This window comes from Rhinolophus sinicus, linkage group LG04 (assembly GCF_036562045.2).
Source record: "Rhinolophus sinicus isolate RSC01 linkage group LG04, ASM3656204v1, whole genome shotgun sequence".
NCBI classification, from domain to species: Eukaryota; Metazoa; Chordata; class Mammalia; order Chiroptera; family Rhinolophidae; genus Rhinolophus; species Rhinolophus sinicus.
This window is the reverse complement of record NC_133754.1, coordinates 88,791,965-88,813,369: the sequence shown is the minus strand read 5'-3', so window position 1 is coordinate 88,813,369 and position 21,405 is coordinate 88,791,965. Positions and strand designations below refer to the sequence as shown.

At 36.5% G+C, this 21,405-nt stretch overlaps 1 protein-coding gene across 1 annotated transcript in view; it reads right to left on the bottom strand.

Moving 5' to 3' along the window:
* Positions 1 to 1,308: 1,308 nt before the first annotated feature.
* The window catches only part of SUCLA2 (succinate-CoA ligase ADP-forming subunit beta), a 48,574-nt gene continuing 28,477 nt past the window's right edge, over positions 1,309 to 21,405 (bottom strand). Inside the window, exons 7-11 of the mRNA XM_019748063.2 lie at positions 10,884 to 11,045; positions 10,647 to 10,789; positions 6,133 to 6,253; positions 5,578 to 5,666; positions 1,309 to 2,103 (exon numbers count right to left, since the gene is read on the bottom strand). Coding sequence (XP_019603622.1) covers positions 2,029 to 2,103; positions 5,578 to 5,666; positions 6,133 to 6,253; positions 10,647 to 10,789; positions 10,884 to 11,045 — 590 coding nt within the window. The 3' untranslated portion in view covers positions 1,309 to 2,028. The remainder of the gene's footprint in view (positions 2,104 to 5,577; positions 5,667 to 6,132; positions 6,254 to 10,646; positions 10,790 to 10,883; positions 11,046 to 21,405) is intronic.

Genomic DNA, 21,405 nt, shown 5'->3' with positions numbered 1-21,405 from the left:
AGCAACGTCCAGTCGCGCAAGCTCCATGTATGATAAGTGCCTTATGCAGGTGCCCCATTTTTAAATCTTTTATATCATCCTTTTACCATACCTTTTCTGTGTTTAGATGCACAGTACTTACCATTGTGTTAACATTGCCTACAGTATCCAGTACAGTAACATGGTGCACAGGCGTGGAGCCTAGGAGCAATAGGCTGTACGATAAAGCCTAGGTGTGTGGTAGGCTGTGCCATGTAGCTTTGTGTGAGTGCGTGCAGTGATGTTTGCATTGTGACAGAATCGCCTAATGACACGTTTCTCAGAATGTACTCTATCATTAAGTGACCCATGACTCTATTATGCACGAACAGGTAACTAAAACACTAATATTACCAATAGTCTGTGTTATACCCTTTCTGAAATACCAAGCACTGTTTTTAATTCCTGACTAAACCCGAACTAATAAAAATGCCAATCTTTTCGGAGTCAATCATTTTCTGACATTCTTTGGAATGAATTTTTTTTTAATTAAAAGCTAAAGGCTTGGACTTTTAATTATAACTACCACAATTTTAAATGGTTTAATGGCTTTGATTTAATCTTTAACATAAGCAGGGAAGATAGGTAAGTAGGTAGGTAAGCAGGCAGGTAGACAGATGATCAACAGACAATGATATATGTATGGTTTAAATATGTATTTTATATGTTCTCTCTATATATAATAATTTCTCTGTCTGTCTCTCTCTCCCCCCACTAAATAATTCTACTGAGGATGAGAAAGGAGCTAAGGAAACTGACGTACACTACAATTGAGAAACTGGCCCACACTCACATAGCTAGTATGTGGTGGAGCCAAGATTCAAGCCAGACAGTCTCCTTGCACATTCTGTACTCACAACCACTGAGCTGTGCTGCCTCTCATCGTATACACATCTGCTCACACTTGAAGAACATCAAAATAAGTAGAAGTTCTCAAATTCATTAATGGTTACATAGTCTACTGCTTGGCTCATATTTCCTTCATGGTATTTCCACTGTTAATATCAACTGTTCTATGCAGTGAACAAAAGGTCAAGACACACACACACACACACACACACACACACACACACACACACGGACGATGTGTTCTCTTTGGAGAAGGTACAAGACGGCACACACCTAAACAGTAGAATTCAAGTGAAATATCTGTGGGCAGCCTTGTAATATATATTGTCATGCCCCAGTACATGGTCTATACATCAGCTCCTAGAGGTATTTAGTGCAATGATGAACACACCACCTTCTACTGTGTTTACTGAAAAAGAAAAAAAAAAACATTAATCCAAATCGCATTGGGAGATTTTTATTAACTTAAGTTGACATTGTTCATTTTGTCTGCCAAGTCCTTAGGAAACATATTCCTTTATTTGATACAAACCTATATAAGTTCTTCTCAACAGCACAGGATCATGAGGACTTGCAATTATCGGTGTTTTGTAATGATTAAAACAATCTTCAAATAATTAACAAGTTACTTCACTGAAATACTTAAAAGAATATTCTGGGGAGTGTTTGAAAGCTCTGTTTATAAATAGTGATTGATATATTTAGTTAGGTAGTTGGTGTTGAAGATAAACACTTCTTATATAAAACATTGTTTTAATACATTGCTCTGCTAACGAGGCTAGTTATTAGATAGATATATTTCTAACACTAAAAAGAATAAAGCTTTATCTTCATATTTGTCTTATTCATGGGACATATCAATGAAGAGTGTTGTATCCAACAATACTAAGCTGTCATATTGCAAGTGACATTCTGTAGAAGTGAAAAAGAAGGCTGCAACAAAAAACACTGGATAACTGCATTACACGTTCTTTATACAAACAATCCACTCTCAACAGTAGAATTAAATGCAGACCAAATGCTTTGAAAAGTTCTGATGCCTAGATGGTGATTACAATCTTCACACACTAAAGAGAAAATGAACAATAATAATACAGAACACAGTATTTTTTAACGATTATAGCGCATTTAACACCTTCAGCCATCCACTGGGTTCTCAGATCAAATTGGCAGCTGAAATTTCACATCCACCTGGGCTTGCTTGGCTAAGCTCACTATTTCTGAGAGCTTTACAACCTGAAAGGAAAAAGAAACCATCTTTGTCTCTATTTTCACAAAAACATAAATCAGAACTATTGGTCAATGTGAAATTAATGCACATTCAATCTTTTTCATTTAAAACATCAGGGCTATTCTGACATCATTATACATCTCTTCACACTCTTATAAGCATTTGCCACTCAAATCTGACACACTTCATAACCCACACTCCAATACCTTCAATAATATAAAATCTGAAGGTACTGAATATATACATATATGATATATATGATATATATATATATCATATATGTATAAGCCTCTCTTTTATTGTCTAAATTTTAACTATCATAAAGACAGAAACAGTGAGTATCTTAGCTGGATGCTACACAATGCAAACCACATCTAAATAAGTTTGTTTATTAAAGTATACAATCTTAACTTACAATACTGGGATAGGAGTTTGGGTCTAGCAGTTAGTATTCTACTTTCTATCAGTAAGTTAACAATCAACTTGAATTCCAATGTTCTCTCTATAATCTGTCTGAGCATATCCAGTTGGTACCATACAAAACATCATACAATTAAATGTGTCTAAAACCAAATAACAAATTCAGCTTCTCTTCTCCCTAGTAGAGTAGTTAAGAGAAGGTTTTAAAGTTAGGAACTTTGGGTTCAAATCCCACTCTGATACTTGTGGTCCTGAATAAGTTAATTTACCTAGTCTCTGTTTCTTCATCTACAAAAATAAGATTATATCATCAAACTCATATTAAATGAGATAATAGTTGAAAAGCTTAGCATTGCAAGCACAATAAATACTTAATAAATGGTAGCAGCTGCTAATATCATTGTATCATTAATACTGTCATGACTTCCATAATTTCCTAGTCAATACAAAAAACACTACAGTAACAACTTAAATCAACTGTTCACTTTTATCTTTCATGGTCTATTTGATCAAGGTCCTATTGATTCTTCTCCTTTCTTTCCATGTCCACCAAGCTTTCCCTAATTCAGGTTCTTATTGCAAACAATCATAATTGCAGAGAAAAATCATAACCTTCACCTCACCTCACATCTAATTATTGCCCTAGCCAGGCCACTACTATACCTCCCTTTTCCCTTCAACAATTTATTCCATATCTCAAAGTCAAAACAGGCTTTCTGGAATACTTCCTCCCTACCATTTCCTTGTTCAAAATCTTAATTTAAACTCAGGATTGAGTATAAGATCCTCTATCTCCGAATTTTATTTACTAATAGGTACTTTCCCAGAGTATGTCCCAAAGAAGGATGTAAAATTATTCTTATGAAATGATATCATATTAACTCAACAAATCTCAAAAGCCTATTGTTATTGATTAAACCATATAGCCCCAAAGAGTATTCAATGAAAATATCTATAAACGTAGGTGAGAAAGAATCCAAAGTTCTCATTTAGAAATATCTCTATACCTACTACGGAGTGTACTCCAAGATACAATGATAATTAAAAGAAACGAGGTAAAATATATGTGACAAGCATATAATGTGGGAAGGTGGACAGATGTGTGTGTATACACACATACATACATGTTATTTATACATGCATACATACATATATATTTGCTTGTTTTTTTAAAAAAGTGGAAGGATGAACCAATAACTTCTTAAAAAAAAAAAGCTGGTTTCCTATGGGGAAGGAAGAAACAGGAATAGGTATAAAAGTTAGACTCTCTGAATATACTTTGTTTTATAGTTATGACTTTAGAGCCATGTATTTATATAATATAAAACAAAACATTTTTAAATAAAAAGCAATTCCTTGAAAAATTAAATGACATATCAAGCTGGGATAAAACATACAGAGAACAATTTTATGTGAATTTTAAAATCTAGTAAGTTATGAGACTACGTCACATGACAGAAAGAACTGCACATATAAATCTTAAACTGCTTTCAGTAATCATATTGTTGGTATTATTACTGTGTAACTGTCATGTCTGCTCTGAGGGACAAAGTAAATGAGTATTTATATATATGTTAATATAGCATGTGAGAAAGGAGAGAGATATGAAATAAGAAAAGACTTGTACTACTGCATTCGCATTGGAAATATCAGTACGTACTCATGTATTTATCTCTTTAAAAAATACATACTTTCCTAGATTTGCCACTTAAAAAGCCTAGAAACAATGAACAACCCAGCAGCCCTAAGCCCTTAGAGCTCAAATTGTGGTCTCTAAACATCATTTGGCTGATTCCAGTCCAGAGCCAGAAATGTAGAGATGAGCCTAGAACGGCTCATCATACCAGAAGATCTATCACAAGGCCTGTGAGGACTCAGGAGTCAACAAGAAGAGGTTCCCACTGACCAAAAATGGGATTAATTTGAGCATCAATAAAATTTACTGAAATGGACCGAACCACATCAAATATGTTTAAATCCACTGAGTTCAAATAAGCGCGCGCACACACACACACACACACACACACACACACACACACCTCTAAAAATAAAAAATAAGAAACAAGCCATTTTGCAGGACAAAATGGAATAACTCATTATTTTGAAAACTCATCAATAAAAGCAAAGAATCAAGTAATTATCTTGCTTTCCCTATGCAAAATTTACTTCACGATAATAAATAGTTGACATAAGGGAGATTGCACTTTTTATAAGTATTCCATATAATAAAGAATGACAGAATTAGAGTATCACCACTTTGTATAAACAAAATATTGGATCTAAGCTGTAACTGTCAATGACTGCCAGTATCACAAAAAGAGAAATAATCTGACATTATATACTTCCTTATGAAATTACTCAACACCAACTATAAAATATTCTTGCTCCCTGCTCCCAAATATCAAACACATATATGATCAAGCCAATCAACTGAACTACCAGTTTACAGGAAATACTGTGCCTGAGGACATCCAGGGATACAATCATTAACATCTAGACTATGGAAACACTGAAAAAGCATAGCTTTTTCAACAAATAAACTCCAGAAAAAGTTTTTTAAAAAAAAGTAACATATTAACCAATTGCAACGGATAGATTTATTTTGATCCTAATTCTAACAAAGAACCTAGACAAAATATACTTGAGAGAATCAGGGAAATTTCAAAACTGACTAGATTATTTTTTATAACACATATTTAAAATAATTATAGTACCACTATTGCACCTGAAACAAGTAACAATACTTCTTTCATATAATTGCCAATACCCTTATCTTTTATAGATACATGATGACAGGTATGAAATGAGATAATGTCTGGGGTTTGCTTCAAAATAATCATGGACAAGGAAGGAAGTGGGTAAGAAAACAGACGAGACAATACTGGGCATGAGCTGACAATTGTTTAAGATGGGTGATAAGGTAGATGGTGTTCAATACTCCTAGTATTGAGCAAAAACAGTCACTATTAGCAGTAACAGCTGGTTCATTTTAGAATCTAAGTGTTTATAAATCCTTCATACACTTTGCAAATTTGTCCTTAGATTAACAGCCTGTTTACCATTTTAGCAGCTTCATCCAAGTCATCACAAGCAAGAATTTTAAGTCCACTGTCCGTTATCAGAGCCTTAGCATCATCAACTCGTGTACCTGGAAATGAGTTATGCAAATACAAAGATGTTTTACATATCTACACAAAATCATTACAAATGTTTGTCACCATACACAAATGTGATATTTCCACATAAGAGTACTTCTATAATTTAATATAATACATGTTCTAAACCAAAGAAAATACTGTAAAAACTTAGGAGTTACCTGGGGAAATACTGTGCCTTACCCTATCAACGGTAATTCAGGCAAGTCAGAATTCAAGACAAAGCACAACTAATAAACAATGTATCATATCATACCAAGCAAAATTATGAACAATTTTGTTCCAATGTTAGCAATTTTTTTAAACCTAGGTTGTCAAAATTTCCTATTATATAATACTTTCATTTAAAAGATAAAGCTAAGTGAAAATTACATTTTAAAATAACTGAACTCCTTGGAATTATAAACTTTTAAGCAATTAGAGTTCATGGAACAACTGCAAGCCAGATGTTACACTCACCTTGTAACCGTACCACAATAGGTATTTTAATTTCCAAATCCTTGACTGCCATGACTATACCCTGTGCAATAACATCACACCGCATGATTCCTCCAAAAATGTTGACCAGAATAGCCAGTACCTGTGAATAAAATGTTTTTAGTAGATTAAAATTTTAAAGGAATCAGTGAGCATGTGTCCTTCCTTCCCAAGAAAATACTAGGATGTGTACCTCATGATAAAAATTAATTCCTCGGAAACATTTTCAGACCAAACAGCAATACCCTCTGTGGCTCGTCACTGACGTCTGTGCAGTCCACCACACACCGGTCTCATGTTCCCCTCCTTGGGGAATTCCAGTGCCTGGCTCATACTCTCTTCTCTCCTGCCCCATATGAAAAAGACCTCCAGTTTCCACTTACTTTTTCCTTTATTAAACATAGCCATTCACCAACATGACTATCCCAGGTCACGTTGTGAGACAATGTCACATGCAAGATCTCCATCCAACTCAGGGCTCATGAACTATCATCTCTTCTTCATTATCCCCACCAACACAATCAACTTTCACACAAACCAGGCCCTCAGACTCACTCAGCTTCTGTACGCCCACTCCTAGCTACACATTACATCCAACCTCAGGGTCTGTTTGGGGCAGCATTCCTTTATCATCACACCGATAATTTGAATTCTATCTTTTCTTCTATCCTTTACCAAAAAAACATATATTTTTTATTTTTGATAAAGAGGCTTAGTTCATTCCGCTATCCCAGAGCTTCTCAACCAGTGAAATACAAAGGAGTTATAGACACCAAGACATTGTTCCCCTCAACCTTCAGGGCAGTTAGGAAAGTTGTGGGAATAGCTGGCACCTCTGGGCCAGTGGCCTCTGACTACCAGCAACCTTCTCCATCTTCCTCCTACGTCCCACTGAAATACCATTTTCTGTGAATGCCATGACATGAGAAAAGATTGAGACACACTGAACTATACTATGCATTCCTTATCTTTACCACTATTATTTCCAGAAATTATAATGGACTAGAATTCATAGGGGACTCCGGCACTCTCAGTCTCCCTCTCTCCCACCTCATTCTGGAGAGCTGCAATACGCACACGGCATCATCTAACATCCTAGCCTTAAAGTTACAGGATCTCTACCATATCACTGTTACCGCTAGTCCATTTCAACTAATTACTACCAAGGAAAAATCCTTGACTTGACCAGAAAGAGTGTCTCTAAAATACCAAATGTGTAAATCCCACCCTCTGCTCTACCTCCTCTCCTTTCACCTTTAACACCTTTCATCTCTAACTCCATCAAACTCAATCTTTCCCTCTTAAAAACCTCTAGTCCCTGACCCCTTTCCAATTTCCCAGTCTGTCAGCTCTCTATCAACCTGACTTTCCTCACCAGAGCCTGGAACTTCTGGCTGAGCAATTCAGTGATACTGTCGTGTGCACCCTCTATTCTCTCCAACCCAGTCTAGCTACTCTGCCGTCCCAATTCAAATCATGCATTCTTGGATGCTTCCAGCCTATTAGTGTATCCACTCCAACTTCAAGAAAAAGCAAGACAGTAAAAACAAACAGCAAAAACCACCTTTAAATACTAGCATAACCTGAAGAGCAGGTTATAATCATTCGTCAGCAATCCTTTCCTTAACAGTCTGCCTCATACCTTTCCTCTCTTCATGAGCCTCCTATCCCACTTCAACTTTTAGCTCATGATCTTCCTCTCTCCAGCAACACCTCCAGCCAGCTAGAACGAGCTCACCTTCTTGGTCTTCTGAACAAACAAGCAAGCGAACACACACTGCACGGCTCTCCTCAACCCTACCTCCATTGAACCACTAGCACTATGTCCTTCTGTGCCTCACAAAACACACCCCGAAGCGTTCTCTCTCCCGACGTCTCCACTCCCTCAATTCCCAGTCACAACTCAGTCTGTCACAACCTGGCCTCCGCCTGGCCCCTAGAGTCCCTAATCCTCTCCTTCAGTACTTCTGCCTGATTGCTCCTGCAGCACCGACACTGCTGCCCATCCCCTTAATTCTCAAAACTCTTCACCCTGGCCTTGCCTTGTGCCACCGCTCTCTCCTGATCTGGAACTACCCCCATCAGTTTGTTCTCTCTCTTTCATTATTTTATCTCTCCTTCTTTATTCACTCCTTCAACATTGTGAGGGGAGAGGGAGGTGAAGAGCCAGGTTCCATTCTTGGTTTCCTCATCTCACTAATATGGGTCATCTCACCAACTCCTAACACGTCAACTTCTCTCAATATACTGAGGACTCTCAAATATATATCCAACCATTACAGAAGTATGATGTCTTTATAACTGTCAACAAGACAGTCACCACAATGCAAATTTAACACATTTATTCAGAAATACGTATTATTCTCCTTTGCCTCTGATGGCACAAAGGCACCACTACTCAATGATTCTCCCCACCCAGAAGTCCTACCCAACCACCGGCTGGTTAACCTAACTAACCCCTCTCCATGCCACCCCCACCCAAAAAAGAAGAAAAATGAATTTAATGATTCTATCGCAGACATGCCTCTAATTAGTTTTCTTTGCTTTATTCTTACTGACAGTCAGGCACCTCTTCATCTTTTTGAACAATCAGGTATAACAACCAAATTTATCTCTCGTCCCAGTGCCTCCCTACTCTCCATCTCACCTCTTCTAGCAGGGTTACCTTCGTTCAAAAACATAAAAAGGTATAGATATACATTTTTGTGTATGTGCTGGAGTCGGGGGGTTAAATTCCAAACTCCTTACTATAGATACAGGGATCTTCACAATATGGGCTCCGTCTGTAGACATGAGCTCCTGTCCTCCGTCCCAAGAACGCTACGTTCTCACATGTAAGCATCTCACCATTCCTTGAACTTAACGGGCCCTCTCTGGACTCCATGCCTTTAAGTATTTTCTTCCCCTTGCCTGATTCATTCATTTCTCAAGACAGCTCATGGAAACATCTGTTCAGTGAAGGCCACCCTGATTCTCCCAGGGCCAGGCTGTCTTATGTTCATCCACAGCACTACGTTCAGACTATAAACGCCGTGAGGGAAGGGACCAAGTATTTCCAAATCTAAGTGCAGTGTCCAGTACAAAGTGACATTATATGTAACAGCTGCATCAGTGCTATCCACACTGGCGCCCTGGGCTCCTGGCCTGTTTCCAACTCGAAGGCCCTTCAAGTCAGTCCCTAACACTGGGATTCATCATATGCTTTTCTGCATTCTTGGACCTAGGCCCTGAAAGCCATGCTTAAAAATACAACCAGAATTCTAGTTCACCTTAGTAGGTACTCAACAGTTAGATAATGACATAATGCTCTGCTTTTAGAGGTTATGCCAAAAGAAACTATAGAAATATAGCTTCCAATAAAATGTTTACTTTTTCAAAAATAATAAGGGAAATAAAGCACATTTGTGTCTCATTTTAGTTTAATGCTCTTTATAAAATTCAATACGGTAAGTAAGTCTATAGGCTCAAAGAGAAAGAAGAATAAAATATTTTTAAAACAATTCTAAAGTCTAACAACAAATACAAATGTATACTGCCAGTATCACTAGTGATGAATAACTATTAATGAGCTGTGCACGCACTGAGCATTACGCCAGTCCCGGGAGAGGCAACAATGAGGAAGACACTATCCCACCGATGAGGAATTCTCAATCTAAATTCATAAGACTAGTTTCAGGGAGGCGACCACCTTAATACATAAGCCTTACATAATTGGCCACAGAGTAGATATGCTCCTTAAAAAGTGTTTGTGATTGATAATATGTATGTCTTTGGGATAATGATGCTTCACATCCCTTATATTTTGATAATCACTTATAAAGTCATTACTTCTATATTATGGCATATCTACACATGACAGATTATATAAACATTAAAATCAGTGTTTTAGAAGAATACCTTAGTGAATACAAAAAGTACTCAAAGTATGTTAGCAAAAAAAAAAGACTCAAAATATGTACATTAAAAGCTACATATATAAATGGGCAAACTATATGGTATGTGAATTATATCTAGAAAGATATATATATATATATACAGTGTGTGTGTGTGTGTGTGTGTGTGTGTGTGTGCGTGCATGTGAAATATATGAACATGAATAAGTCTTGAAGAAAACATAAATCAATAGGAATAAAAGTTATCTCTGGATAAAACTAAAGATGATTTTCTTCTTTTTAGCTTTACAAACTACACAGATTTCTGGGCTTTTGTGGTCAACTAATATCTTCATGAATTTTTCCATAAGAATGTGCTTCCATGCCAAATCACTACCATTTATAATATTACCTAACACCATCTAATATTTCATCATTTTGTTTTCTAAATCACAATGGAAAACTTTTTTCTGTAGTTAACTTTTATTGCATTGATTTCAGCAAATGTTTCCAAACTAATGAGGGCTTTTAATTGTAACACTCAACTAGTATAACAATCACATCTACTAATTAATCAAGTTACTTCTCATCATCCAAATTCTGCAACAGGAGACCTGCCCTTACCTTTTTATCTGAAGTGATCAGCTTAAATGCTTCTGTTACTTGATGAACTGTGGCACCACCACCAACATCAAGAAAGTTGGCTGGAGTCCCTCCATGAAGTTTTATTATATCCATTGTGGCCATAGCCAAACCAGCACCATTTACTATCAAGAGGGGAAAATGATTTGTATAAGCAAAAGACACAATGAAAACAAATTAAGCTTAGCCAATGCAGCTCTAACATAAAACACATGGTACCTAGACAGCCTATATTCCCGTCTAGGCCAATGTAGTTGATATCTGCCTTAGCTGCATCTTTGTCCCTTTCATCTTCCTGGGTCCAGTCCTGTAGGTCAAAGATTTTCTTCTGGCGATAAGCTGAATTAGAATCAAAATTGATCTTTGCATCCATACACAGCACTTTGAAGATGAAAAAAAGAAAGAGACCTTAATTTCATGACAGATACAATAAACTATCCAACATTCAAACATTCTTTACTTTAGGAGAAAAACACATTTTGTTACTTTATTGACAATATTTCAATTTATGTTTACAATGGATTCAAACTGTTCCTGGAAAAACAGTATTTGGGAATTGAAACTGTCCACCCAAGTTACTGGTTCTACATCTATCCTAGGCAATAAAGAGAAAATAAAACCATCAAAAACATTTTTAATTGCCCAGAATTAACTGTCTATGATCCTGGCTAAATCCTTCACTTCCGCCCTCTATTCTATTCCCTCTCACCTACTCAAAGACATTGCTCCAGCAATTCTCTCTTTCTTGCATTATAAATCCCCTCCTTCTACTGGCTAAATCAAGGTTACTTGCAAAAATACTGTTCTTTCCTCCACCTTAATAAAAAGAAAGGAGAAAACTATTTTAGCCCCTACATCCCCCTATTCTTCTTTCTATACAGCAAAACTCATGGAAAGAGTTGTCTGTTTAAACTAGGGATCAGAAAACTGTGGCCCATGGGCCAGATTTGACCTGTGCCTATTTTTGTACGGCACAGGCCGTGAGCTAAGAATGGGTTTTACACTTTTAATAGGTTGTGAAGAATAAAGAATGGGAAAGGATTGTGGGGAGGGGGAGGGAGAGAGAAAGAAGAGGAGGGAGGGGAAAAAAGCAGCAGCAACTGAGACCATATGCAGCCCTCAAAGCCTAAAATACTTATCTGCCAACCCCTGTGCTTATTAAATTTTTCTCCTGCCTTCCTTTCTTAAATCCACTCTAATCAGGCTTTTACTTCTAGTACTCTAACAAAACAGCTCTTATGAAGGTCACCTCTCCAACTTTTGTCTTTCAGTTCTACCGATTCATTGCTCAATCTAACTACGACATTCTCCCTGCTGTTCCTAAACAGACAGAAGGCAGAAAAAAACAGCAATTTCAGCTGCTGCCCAACACAAGACACATGGTTTGGAGGTCAGGTAAGTTAACTACTAATAACAACAAAAACCAACATTCTTTCAAAGGAAGATAACAGAATTCAGAATCTCTATACCATATCTTCCCAAAATGTCCAGTATACAATTAAAAATTACTAGATCTGTAAAGAAACAGGAAAATATGACCACTAGGAGAGAGAAAAAAGAATCAAGAGTAACCAACCCAAGATGACCCAAATTTGGAATTATCAGTGGACTGTAAAACAGCTATTTTAAATATGTTTAAAGATCTAAAGGAAAATATGATCATAATGTAATACTCGATAGGTAATCTCAGCAGAAAATAAAAGTATAAAATGAGCCACATAGAAAAACTAGAAATAAAAAGTACAATATCTGAAATGAAAAATTCACTGGGTGGGCTTAACAACAGAACAGAGCCTGAAGATAGATAGGCTAAGTTAAGAACCTGAAGATAGATAAAAAGAAGTTACCCAATCTCAACAAGATTTAAAAAAAGAAAACCTCAGTGACCTATTGGACAGTATCAAGTCATCTAACAGTATGTGAAATTGGAAGGAGAATGGGAGGAGAATGGGGCAGAAAAAAATACTTGAAGTGATAAAAAAAAACAAAACAAAAAAAAAACATGTCAAGCCAGATTTCTATATCCGGTGGAAATATATTTAAAAAGACAAAATAAAGACATTTTCAGACAAACAGAAGCAAAATTCATCACTAGCAGATCTACATCAAGAGAGGACGTTCTTCAGGCTCAGGGGACATAACATTTGGAAACTTGGATCTACAGCAGTGGCCTCAACCAGGGGCAGTTTGTCCCACAGGGGACATTTGGCAATGTCTGGAGGCATTTCTGGTTGTCACAACTAGCAGTTGCTACTATCATCTGAGTGTTATTGGGTAAACTGCCAAATATCCTACAATGCACAGAACAGCATGCCCCCATAAGAAAAATGATCTGGCCCCAACATGTCAACAGTGACAAGGTTAAGACACCTTGATCTACAGAAAGGGAAAGAATACGAGAAATATATGAGCAAATAATGAGAACAAGGTCTCTAAATGATGGCTAAGAGAATTACAAATATGGAAAGGGGTAGAACTAGAATGAACTCTGTGGTACTGGAGTGAAATTAGAGGTACCTGTATAAACTCAGAGATTTTAAAAAATAGACATAGACATAAACATATGTGTATTTTTATGTACACACACACACTTTATGTCTCTTTTTTTCTAGGCTCCGTGTATTGAAAAGGCTTGGAAGCAATGACACACCAGTAGCAACAAGCACAGGTAGCATGCATATCTTGGTTTCTAAATACCATTTTCCATTAAAGGAACCAGGGTTCCTTAGTACAAAAGCTGACTCCAGAGTAAAAGATAATCCTGGAACACCGTCTTGCACAAAAAGTAAAAAAGTGCTCAAAGAACACTTACTTGACACATTAAAAGGGACATATCAAAAGGACAAAGGGGAAAACTTATGATCATGCAAAACCTGTACACAGATGTTCATAGCAGCTTCATCAGTAATAGCAAAATACTGAAACAACCAATGTCCTTCAAAGGATAAATGGTTGAATGAATTCTGGTATATCAAAACAATGGAATACAACTCAGCAATAAAAATGAATAAACTATTGGTACATGCAAGAACTTGAATGGAATTCAAAAGCATTTTGCCTAGTAAAAAAGCCAATCTCAAAATACAACACACTGTATGATTCCATTTATATAACATTTTCTAAATGATAAAATGATGGAGAACAAACTAGTGGCTTCCAGGGCATAAGGACAGGGTAGGGAAGAATAGTGTGAAGGGTGTGCATGAAAAGAACTACAGGAGAAATTTCTTTTGTAGTGATGAAATAGTTCTGTATCCTGATTGAGGGGGCGGTTACACAAACCTATGTATGGGATAAAATTAAATAAATTTATACATACACATATCTATACATACACACAGGGACACAAATGATTTCAGGCTTTTTAAAAATGGTGAAAACTGAATAAGGTAGTTAATCTAGTTTACAGTAATCTCCTTCTTGGATATATACAGCGAAGTAAGATGTCACCATTGGGTGAAGCTAGGTGAAGAGAAAATGAGATTCTTCATGCTTTTTTTTTTTACAACTTCCTATGATCTATATTTATTTCAAAATTAGAAGTTTAAAAAAAAAAAAAGAAGAGGCCAAGGAGCCACTTTGAAAGTGCCTCTACTGGCCAAATCTGGAATAATCTGAGCAACAAAACAATGGTAAAAAAATACGGATTATAACTCATGAAATAAAATAAGTATCCATGAGTCCATTCTGCTACAAACAAATAAATGAATAAATGAATGGGGAAGAAGGGAAAGCTCTTCTTTACAATACAATGCCAACTAGTAAATATAGACGGGATGATGGGGTTAGAAAATCATCAGTAGATGCCAAAACTAACGGGTAACAGAGTTTGATGAGGAACATAATCTCAAAATATTTTCCCACAAATTACCTAATAATTACAAAGGGAAAAAAAATAGTGATTCTATAAGCAAGAAATCTGATGGACACTACCTTAACCAAGAGATCCACGTTAACCTGATCAGTATCAGAATAAACCAATATAATGTGCCTCCTGATAAAATGCACCATGAAGGAAAAACACCATGAAGAAACATCAGACACAGAAACCCAAACTGAAGAACATTCTACAAAATAAATGACCCCTACTCTACGAAAACAAATATATGTGTGTGTGCCTAGGTCAAGAAACAAGGCAAAAGTGAGGCACTGTTTGAGGTCAAACAGAAATGATAACTAAATTCAATGTGTGACCCTGGACTAGAATCCTGGACTAGAAGAAGAGGGGAAAAGAATAAAGGACATTACCGGGATTCCTGTCTACACTTGAGTAAGTACTGTGGATTAGATGATTACATTTTATCAATGTCAACTATCCTGGTTTTGATCAATGTACTGTGGTTATATAAAAGAATGTTTCTAGAAACTGAACTATTTAGGGGTAAAAAAAAAAGTACAATGTCTCCAACTTACTCTCAAATGGTTCTAAAAATATGTTTTTACATATGCACACATATACAGAGAAAAAGAGGATGACACAGCAAATAAGGCAATACGCAAATGAGTGATGATTCTGAGTAAAGGATATATGGGAGTTCTTTGTACTAATTTATTTCTGTATCAAAAGTTGGGGGGACCCACACAATACCATATTCACAATAAGCAGTGATTCAGCCAGCAAAACATCACCCATCATATAAAACTACTGCTGTTGAATAGAAAAAAAATATTGGCAATTATTATCCTTTGCTCTTGCACTTTTCATGTTCCAAATTCTCGGATAGTTATATTTAAGTTATATCTTAACTAAGGAACAACTGACCACCTTTGATAATTCTTCCTCCCAAAGAGTACTACATAACTTGCAGTTTGTTCAGTTCTAAATATTTTCTCGTTTCCATTACGTTTTCTTCATTAACTCATAAATTACTTTCTCTAAATGTTAAAAAACATGACATGATAATTTTATTGCTTTCTGCTTAAACACTATTACTTATGTTATTAACTCTTGAATATTTGTTGAAACTTTTAAATTTGTGGCTCAGTAGTTCATTTTTTAATTGGTATCTGAAAAAAAAGTTTTTCTAAATGTATGGTACAGGGCTGTATATATATCCATGATGTTAAAAAAAAAAAAAAAAGTGCTGTTAAAAGAAAAAAAAATGAGGAACATGTAAGCAAAGGCATTAGTCCTTACTAGGTCTCTGGGGTATAGGCTCTAAAAGATAAGACACATTCACTCAGCAGCTAGCTGAGGGTGATTCTCCAATGCAAACAGACTTGGGGTGAAATCCGTAGGACACAGATTTCTTAGGCCTGAGTTCTATAACAGTCAGTAGAAACAGCCACTGAAATGCCTGCTAATAAGCAAGGGTGGATATAATATCAGTAAATAGAACCCACACTCAATTCATACTGGAGTGCCAAAATCGTGGTGCTCAAAGGGCTTACACATTGGTCAATTAGTCTCCCACTCCCCCTAGAAATCACAAATGCACTGTGCCAAAATCGTTTTCTCAGAGATTTCTCCCAATTGATTTTAAGTCCACAGGTAATACAATCAGGACAAAATGGCATCCTGGTGAGGTTAATATCAGTCCACTCTCCTTCACTCAGTTTCTGCCGCGACTTTTGATAAAACTAAGGACAAGGTTCTGGGAACATAATTGCGCCTGGTTCCTAACAGTGGAATGGTTTGGTTTTGTTGTTGTTGTTGTTGTTGTTTTTCCCTCCAAAAATTGGTAACTGAAGTATTAATGCTGTTATAAATTTGCATGTATTATTAACTTTGTGTACTCCTTTAAAAGTGAGGTACAAAAGAGACCTGAAATTCAAACAATATGCAACTTCTGAGACCATGAAGAAACTCTACCCATTCCTATGAGACAGTCCAAACTGCCATGACTGAGATAATCCAAACTTTATCTACAAATCATAAGCTGTCTAGATAATATTGTCAAAATATTCAAGAAATTAAGAAAAACATTAATTTCTTTGCACTTCTAACTCAGAGAGATTTGACTTGGGACTTCAGTACTCTAGGCCTTTGAACTTTATCACATTTGGACTTTAAGTTCCAGGTGTGTCTTTATGCAGTTTACAATTAGAGTATTTTATGGTATCTTAATGTAATAATTTAATTATCCTGAAGAACCTTTAATATTCCAATAGACAACATGACTGAGAATAATCTTGATGTCAGAAACAGAAAGAATGAACTTTCAAAATTGAGCTGACACTAGTGTATTTTTTTGACCCATTTTAGAAACTTCTGGGGGCAAAAATCCAAACTACCTATAGGTGTTTCTGGACTATCCACAAAACAATAGTTGGGATCAAGATAGTAGCCTCGAAGTCAGAGCTACCCAAACAGAGAGCTAATCTCTCCTCCCTCAAGAGCTCCAAGTCCACTCTTGTTGCTCAATAGGTCAAGAAAACACTGAGGAACGTTAGGGAGATCAAATCATCACAACTAGCCACGTGTCCCTGGGCAAGCCACTTTATCTCTTGGTAACTCAGTTTTCTAACCTATAAAATAACAACAGCAGTATCTACCTCACTTAACATTATAAACATTAAATGGATTAAAGGGATTCATATTTGTAAAGTGCTTACAATAGTGCCTAGCAAACAGTATTTACTATGTTTTTGTTAAATAAAGGGGGGAAATATATACATTTGAAAGAAATTTACTACAGGAAACCAAAAGTATACTCAAAATGTCTCTTTTGAGTGGTCAAAATTCAGAACTATGTATTATCAAAGAAGAAACCGAAAATAAACCGAAACCTGGGAGACAAGCTGAAATACAGTTGAGATATTTTTAAAAGACTAAGAAAAATATATACAACAACAGAATTAAAGTCTACAAATGAAGAATAAAATCAATAAATAATCTGTATTCCAGCTATAAACAATAAGAATATATAATAGCAGAAAGGATCCCATTTAAAAATAGCCACCAAAAATATATTTCTACAAATAAATCTAAGAAGAAATATAATATCTACATAAGGAAAATAAGTCTTATTTAAAAAGATATAAATCAAGACTTGTAAAAGTGAAAAAATAATGTATTTCTAGTTGGAAAAACTGGCTACCAGCAAGATGTTAAGCTCTCCCCCAACAATTTATAAGATTAATGCAAACCCAGTAAAATTCCAGTATGATTTTTTCTAACAAAATGATTTTAAAGGTTGCCTAGCAATAGGAGTTAGTAATTTGACATCAAAGTACCAAAAGCAGAACCAAAGTTTTCAGGGAGTTTGTGAACCTCTAGACGGCATACATAATAGCACATGTGCACATGCTCACCCAGGAACACCAGACCTGTTTCCTTGGATGAGGGTACTCGATTTCGTGAAATTTTCATGGCATTCTTAAAATGCCCTTGGCCCACAAAGGGTTCAGTAATACAAATCTTAAGAAATAAATAGGTAAGAACTGCCTCTCTAAAAAAAAGCAGTTTTAAATGAGCATATGAGGGAAGAGTTGTCCATTATTAAAACTTAAAATTATTGATACAAAAACAATCAGATCCATAGAATTAGACATTTAAATAAGATAAGATGAGGTATCAAAAATCAGTAGAAAAGGATGTTTTATTTAATGATTTTAGGAAAACTGACTATTTGGAAAAAAGAAGTAAAGCTAAAGTAAAATCTTGATTAATCAAAGACTTAAAAGTAAAAAGCAAAATAATAAAGAATAGAACACATTGCAGATAGATATTTACTGATCTTATATAATGGCAGTAAAGGTCCCATTCAAAATTGCAACCAAACAAAGATTTATTCTACAAACGAATCTCAGAAGAAATATAATCTCCACATAAAGAAAATAATCTTATTTTTTTCTTAAGAGAAAAAAATATCTCTCAGCATAAAAGCAACTGAAGTCAAAATAAGACCTGAATACATGAAAAAGTGAAAAGCTTCACTATGTATGTCCAAAAAAATCAAACCAAATTAAACAATAGACAAACTTGGAAAATATTTGTATCAAATGTCAGAAAAGAGATTAACATCTTTAATATACAAAGAGTCCATACACATGGAGAGACCACAGGATATATTAGGTGAATAAGAAAAATGCCAAAGGTATATAGTATGCTATCTTTTCTATAAAGGGTAGTTAAGACCTATGTTTTTATTTGGTTTTATTTGCAAAAGAGACAGTAGAAAAAAAACACACAAACTAAAAGTCAGGAGAGAGGAACGGGAGTGAATATGAATATGGAGAAAGCAAAATGTCAAGATAAACGAGTGAGACTGGTGGAAACACATACTTTGTTATTTTGTTCTGATTTTTGAACCATGCAAATAAGTTTTCAGAAAATAAACGGAGACTTCATCAAATTAATATGAAAAACTATCCATATTTCCCTTTGGGTACTGCATAATGGCCACCTGAAGATAACAGGTCCTAATAAACAGAACCTGTGAATGTTACCCTATATGGTAACATTTTCACAGATGTGATTAAAATAAGAATCTTGAAAGGAGATTATCCTAGATTATCTGAGGGTGCTCCAAATGACATCACAAATATCTTTACAAAAGAGAGGCAGAGGGAGACGACATACACAAGGAAGAGGAGGAGGCAATGTGACCACTGAGACAGGGATTGGAATGAAGTGGCCACAAATCAAGGAATGACACAAGTATGAAAAGGCAAGGAATGGATTCTTCCCTAGAGCCTCTGGAGGGAGTGGAGCTGCTGACACCTTGAATTCATGTGATACTCGTTTTGGACTTCTGGCTTCCAAAACTGTGAGAGAATTATCTGTTGTTTTATGCCCTTTAGTTTGTAGTAATTTCTTAAAGTAGCCATATGAAACACACAGGTACCAAAGGATATAAACAGAGAATTCTGTTTACTGAGGAAAACATGCCTGATAAATATGAAAAATTGTCAACATGACTAGTAATCAAAGGACTGAAAAATAAAATACCATTTCCTGATTATCAATTTAATATAGATTAAGCCCAATGTTAACACTCAATTCTGGCACCAGTAGGCAATGAAATGGACACTAAATGTTAGAACATCTTCTCTAGACGACTATCTGGCAAAATATATCTCAAAATGTTACTATTCTGACCCATTCATCAAAACGTATGTTAAAAAATACTATTACTTTTCGATTCAAAAATTCTACTTCTGAATATTTGATCAAAATGGAGGCGTGAGGTGAGCCTTTGTAAAGCTCCCCTGGAATTTACAACTAATCGAACAACAATAACTCCACAAAGGACTCCCTGCACAGCAGACAGGCAAGACCAAGAGGCCCACTACTGAATTCAACTAAAGGTGGGCGAATCGCGAGGGCGGGGTAGGAGGGAAGGGAGAAGTGCTGAGATGGAGCCGCAGGGGAGCAGGACGCAGACCTAGCTCAGTGCTCCGAGCTCACTGCATCCCGGAACTACCGCAGCTGCGGGAGAGGGAAGAGCTTGGACTGCTAGGGCTCCGCTTATGGCCCACAGGGCTGAGGGGGCAGCATATAACACGGCTGAGCCCAACACTCACAGCAGAGACCTCGGAGAAAAGACTGAGGGAAGAAGGCTGAAAATGGTGGTTTAAGCCCTCACTGCTGAGCAGAGAACTGAAGCCTTCGGCACTGAGACTAGCCCCCCCCCCCCCGCCCGAGCTCGCCCCGCCCCCAACTGCCCAGTGCTAGAAACAGCAGTGTCAGATCAAAAGAACAGAATATTTGCTGTTCTGAGAACTGTGGACCGCAGACACAGATTTGCAGCCCAACTAGTTCCAACAAAGGGGAGGGAGCTGTGGAAGCAGGACCGGCTGTGGTGGTGGTCGCCGCCATTGCTTTGGGCCACCTCTCACAACTCACCCTGCCCCTGGCTCCACCTATCTGGGCAGATCCCTGCAGGAGTAAACAGAACTGCTGAAACATATGGGCTCTGAATCTGCTGCAGGAAGAGCTTTGGAACTTCAAAAGCTTTCCGCATATCCACACGGACACTGCGCCCTGTGACCCAGGCGAACTATTAACAGAGGAGAAGCCCATCTCCCAGGGAATCTCCCCATTGTGTGAGAAGCTGGAATAGTGCAGAGAAAACATAGCACTATCGTGTGAGAGAGGAAAAAAAGGCTGCAGTTGGAGAGAAAATCAAACATTCTACCAACAAGTACTGGAAAACAAAAGAAAGACCTCTTCCTATCAACCTGTTGCAGAAGCCACTCCTGTAGATGTCTAGGAAGAGAAATAATAAATCAGTAATTGCCATGAATAACCAAGGCAACAAGACAGCTCAGAAAGAAAGTGAAAAGTCTCCAGAAACGGAACTTAAAGATATGGAAATATGGGACTTAAATGACAGAGAATTCAAGATTGCAGTTCTGAAAAAACTCAACGAGATGCAAGAAAACACAGAAAGGCAGTTTAATGAACTCAGAAACACAATCAAAGAACAACATGAGCATTTTATGAAAGAGATTGAAATTTGAAAAAAGGACCAAATAGAATTTCTGGAGATTAAGAACTCAATAGAAGAAATTAAGAATGAAATAACCAGCTTAGGTAGTAGAGTTGACCAGATGGAGGAAAGAATCAGTGACATCGAAGATAGAAACCTGGAAATTACACAGCTGGAAGAAGAAAGAGACTTGAGACTTAAAAGAAATGAAAGAACTCTACAAGAAATTTCTTACTCCATCAGAAAGAGCAATATAATAATAAAGGGCATACCAGAAGGAGAAGAAAGAGAGAAGGGAACAGAGAATACATTCAAACAAATTGTTGATGAGAACTTCCCAAACTTGTGGACAGAACTGGATCCTC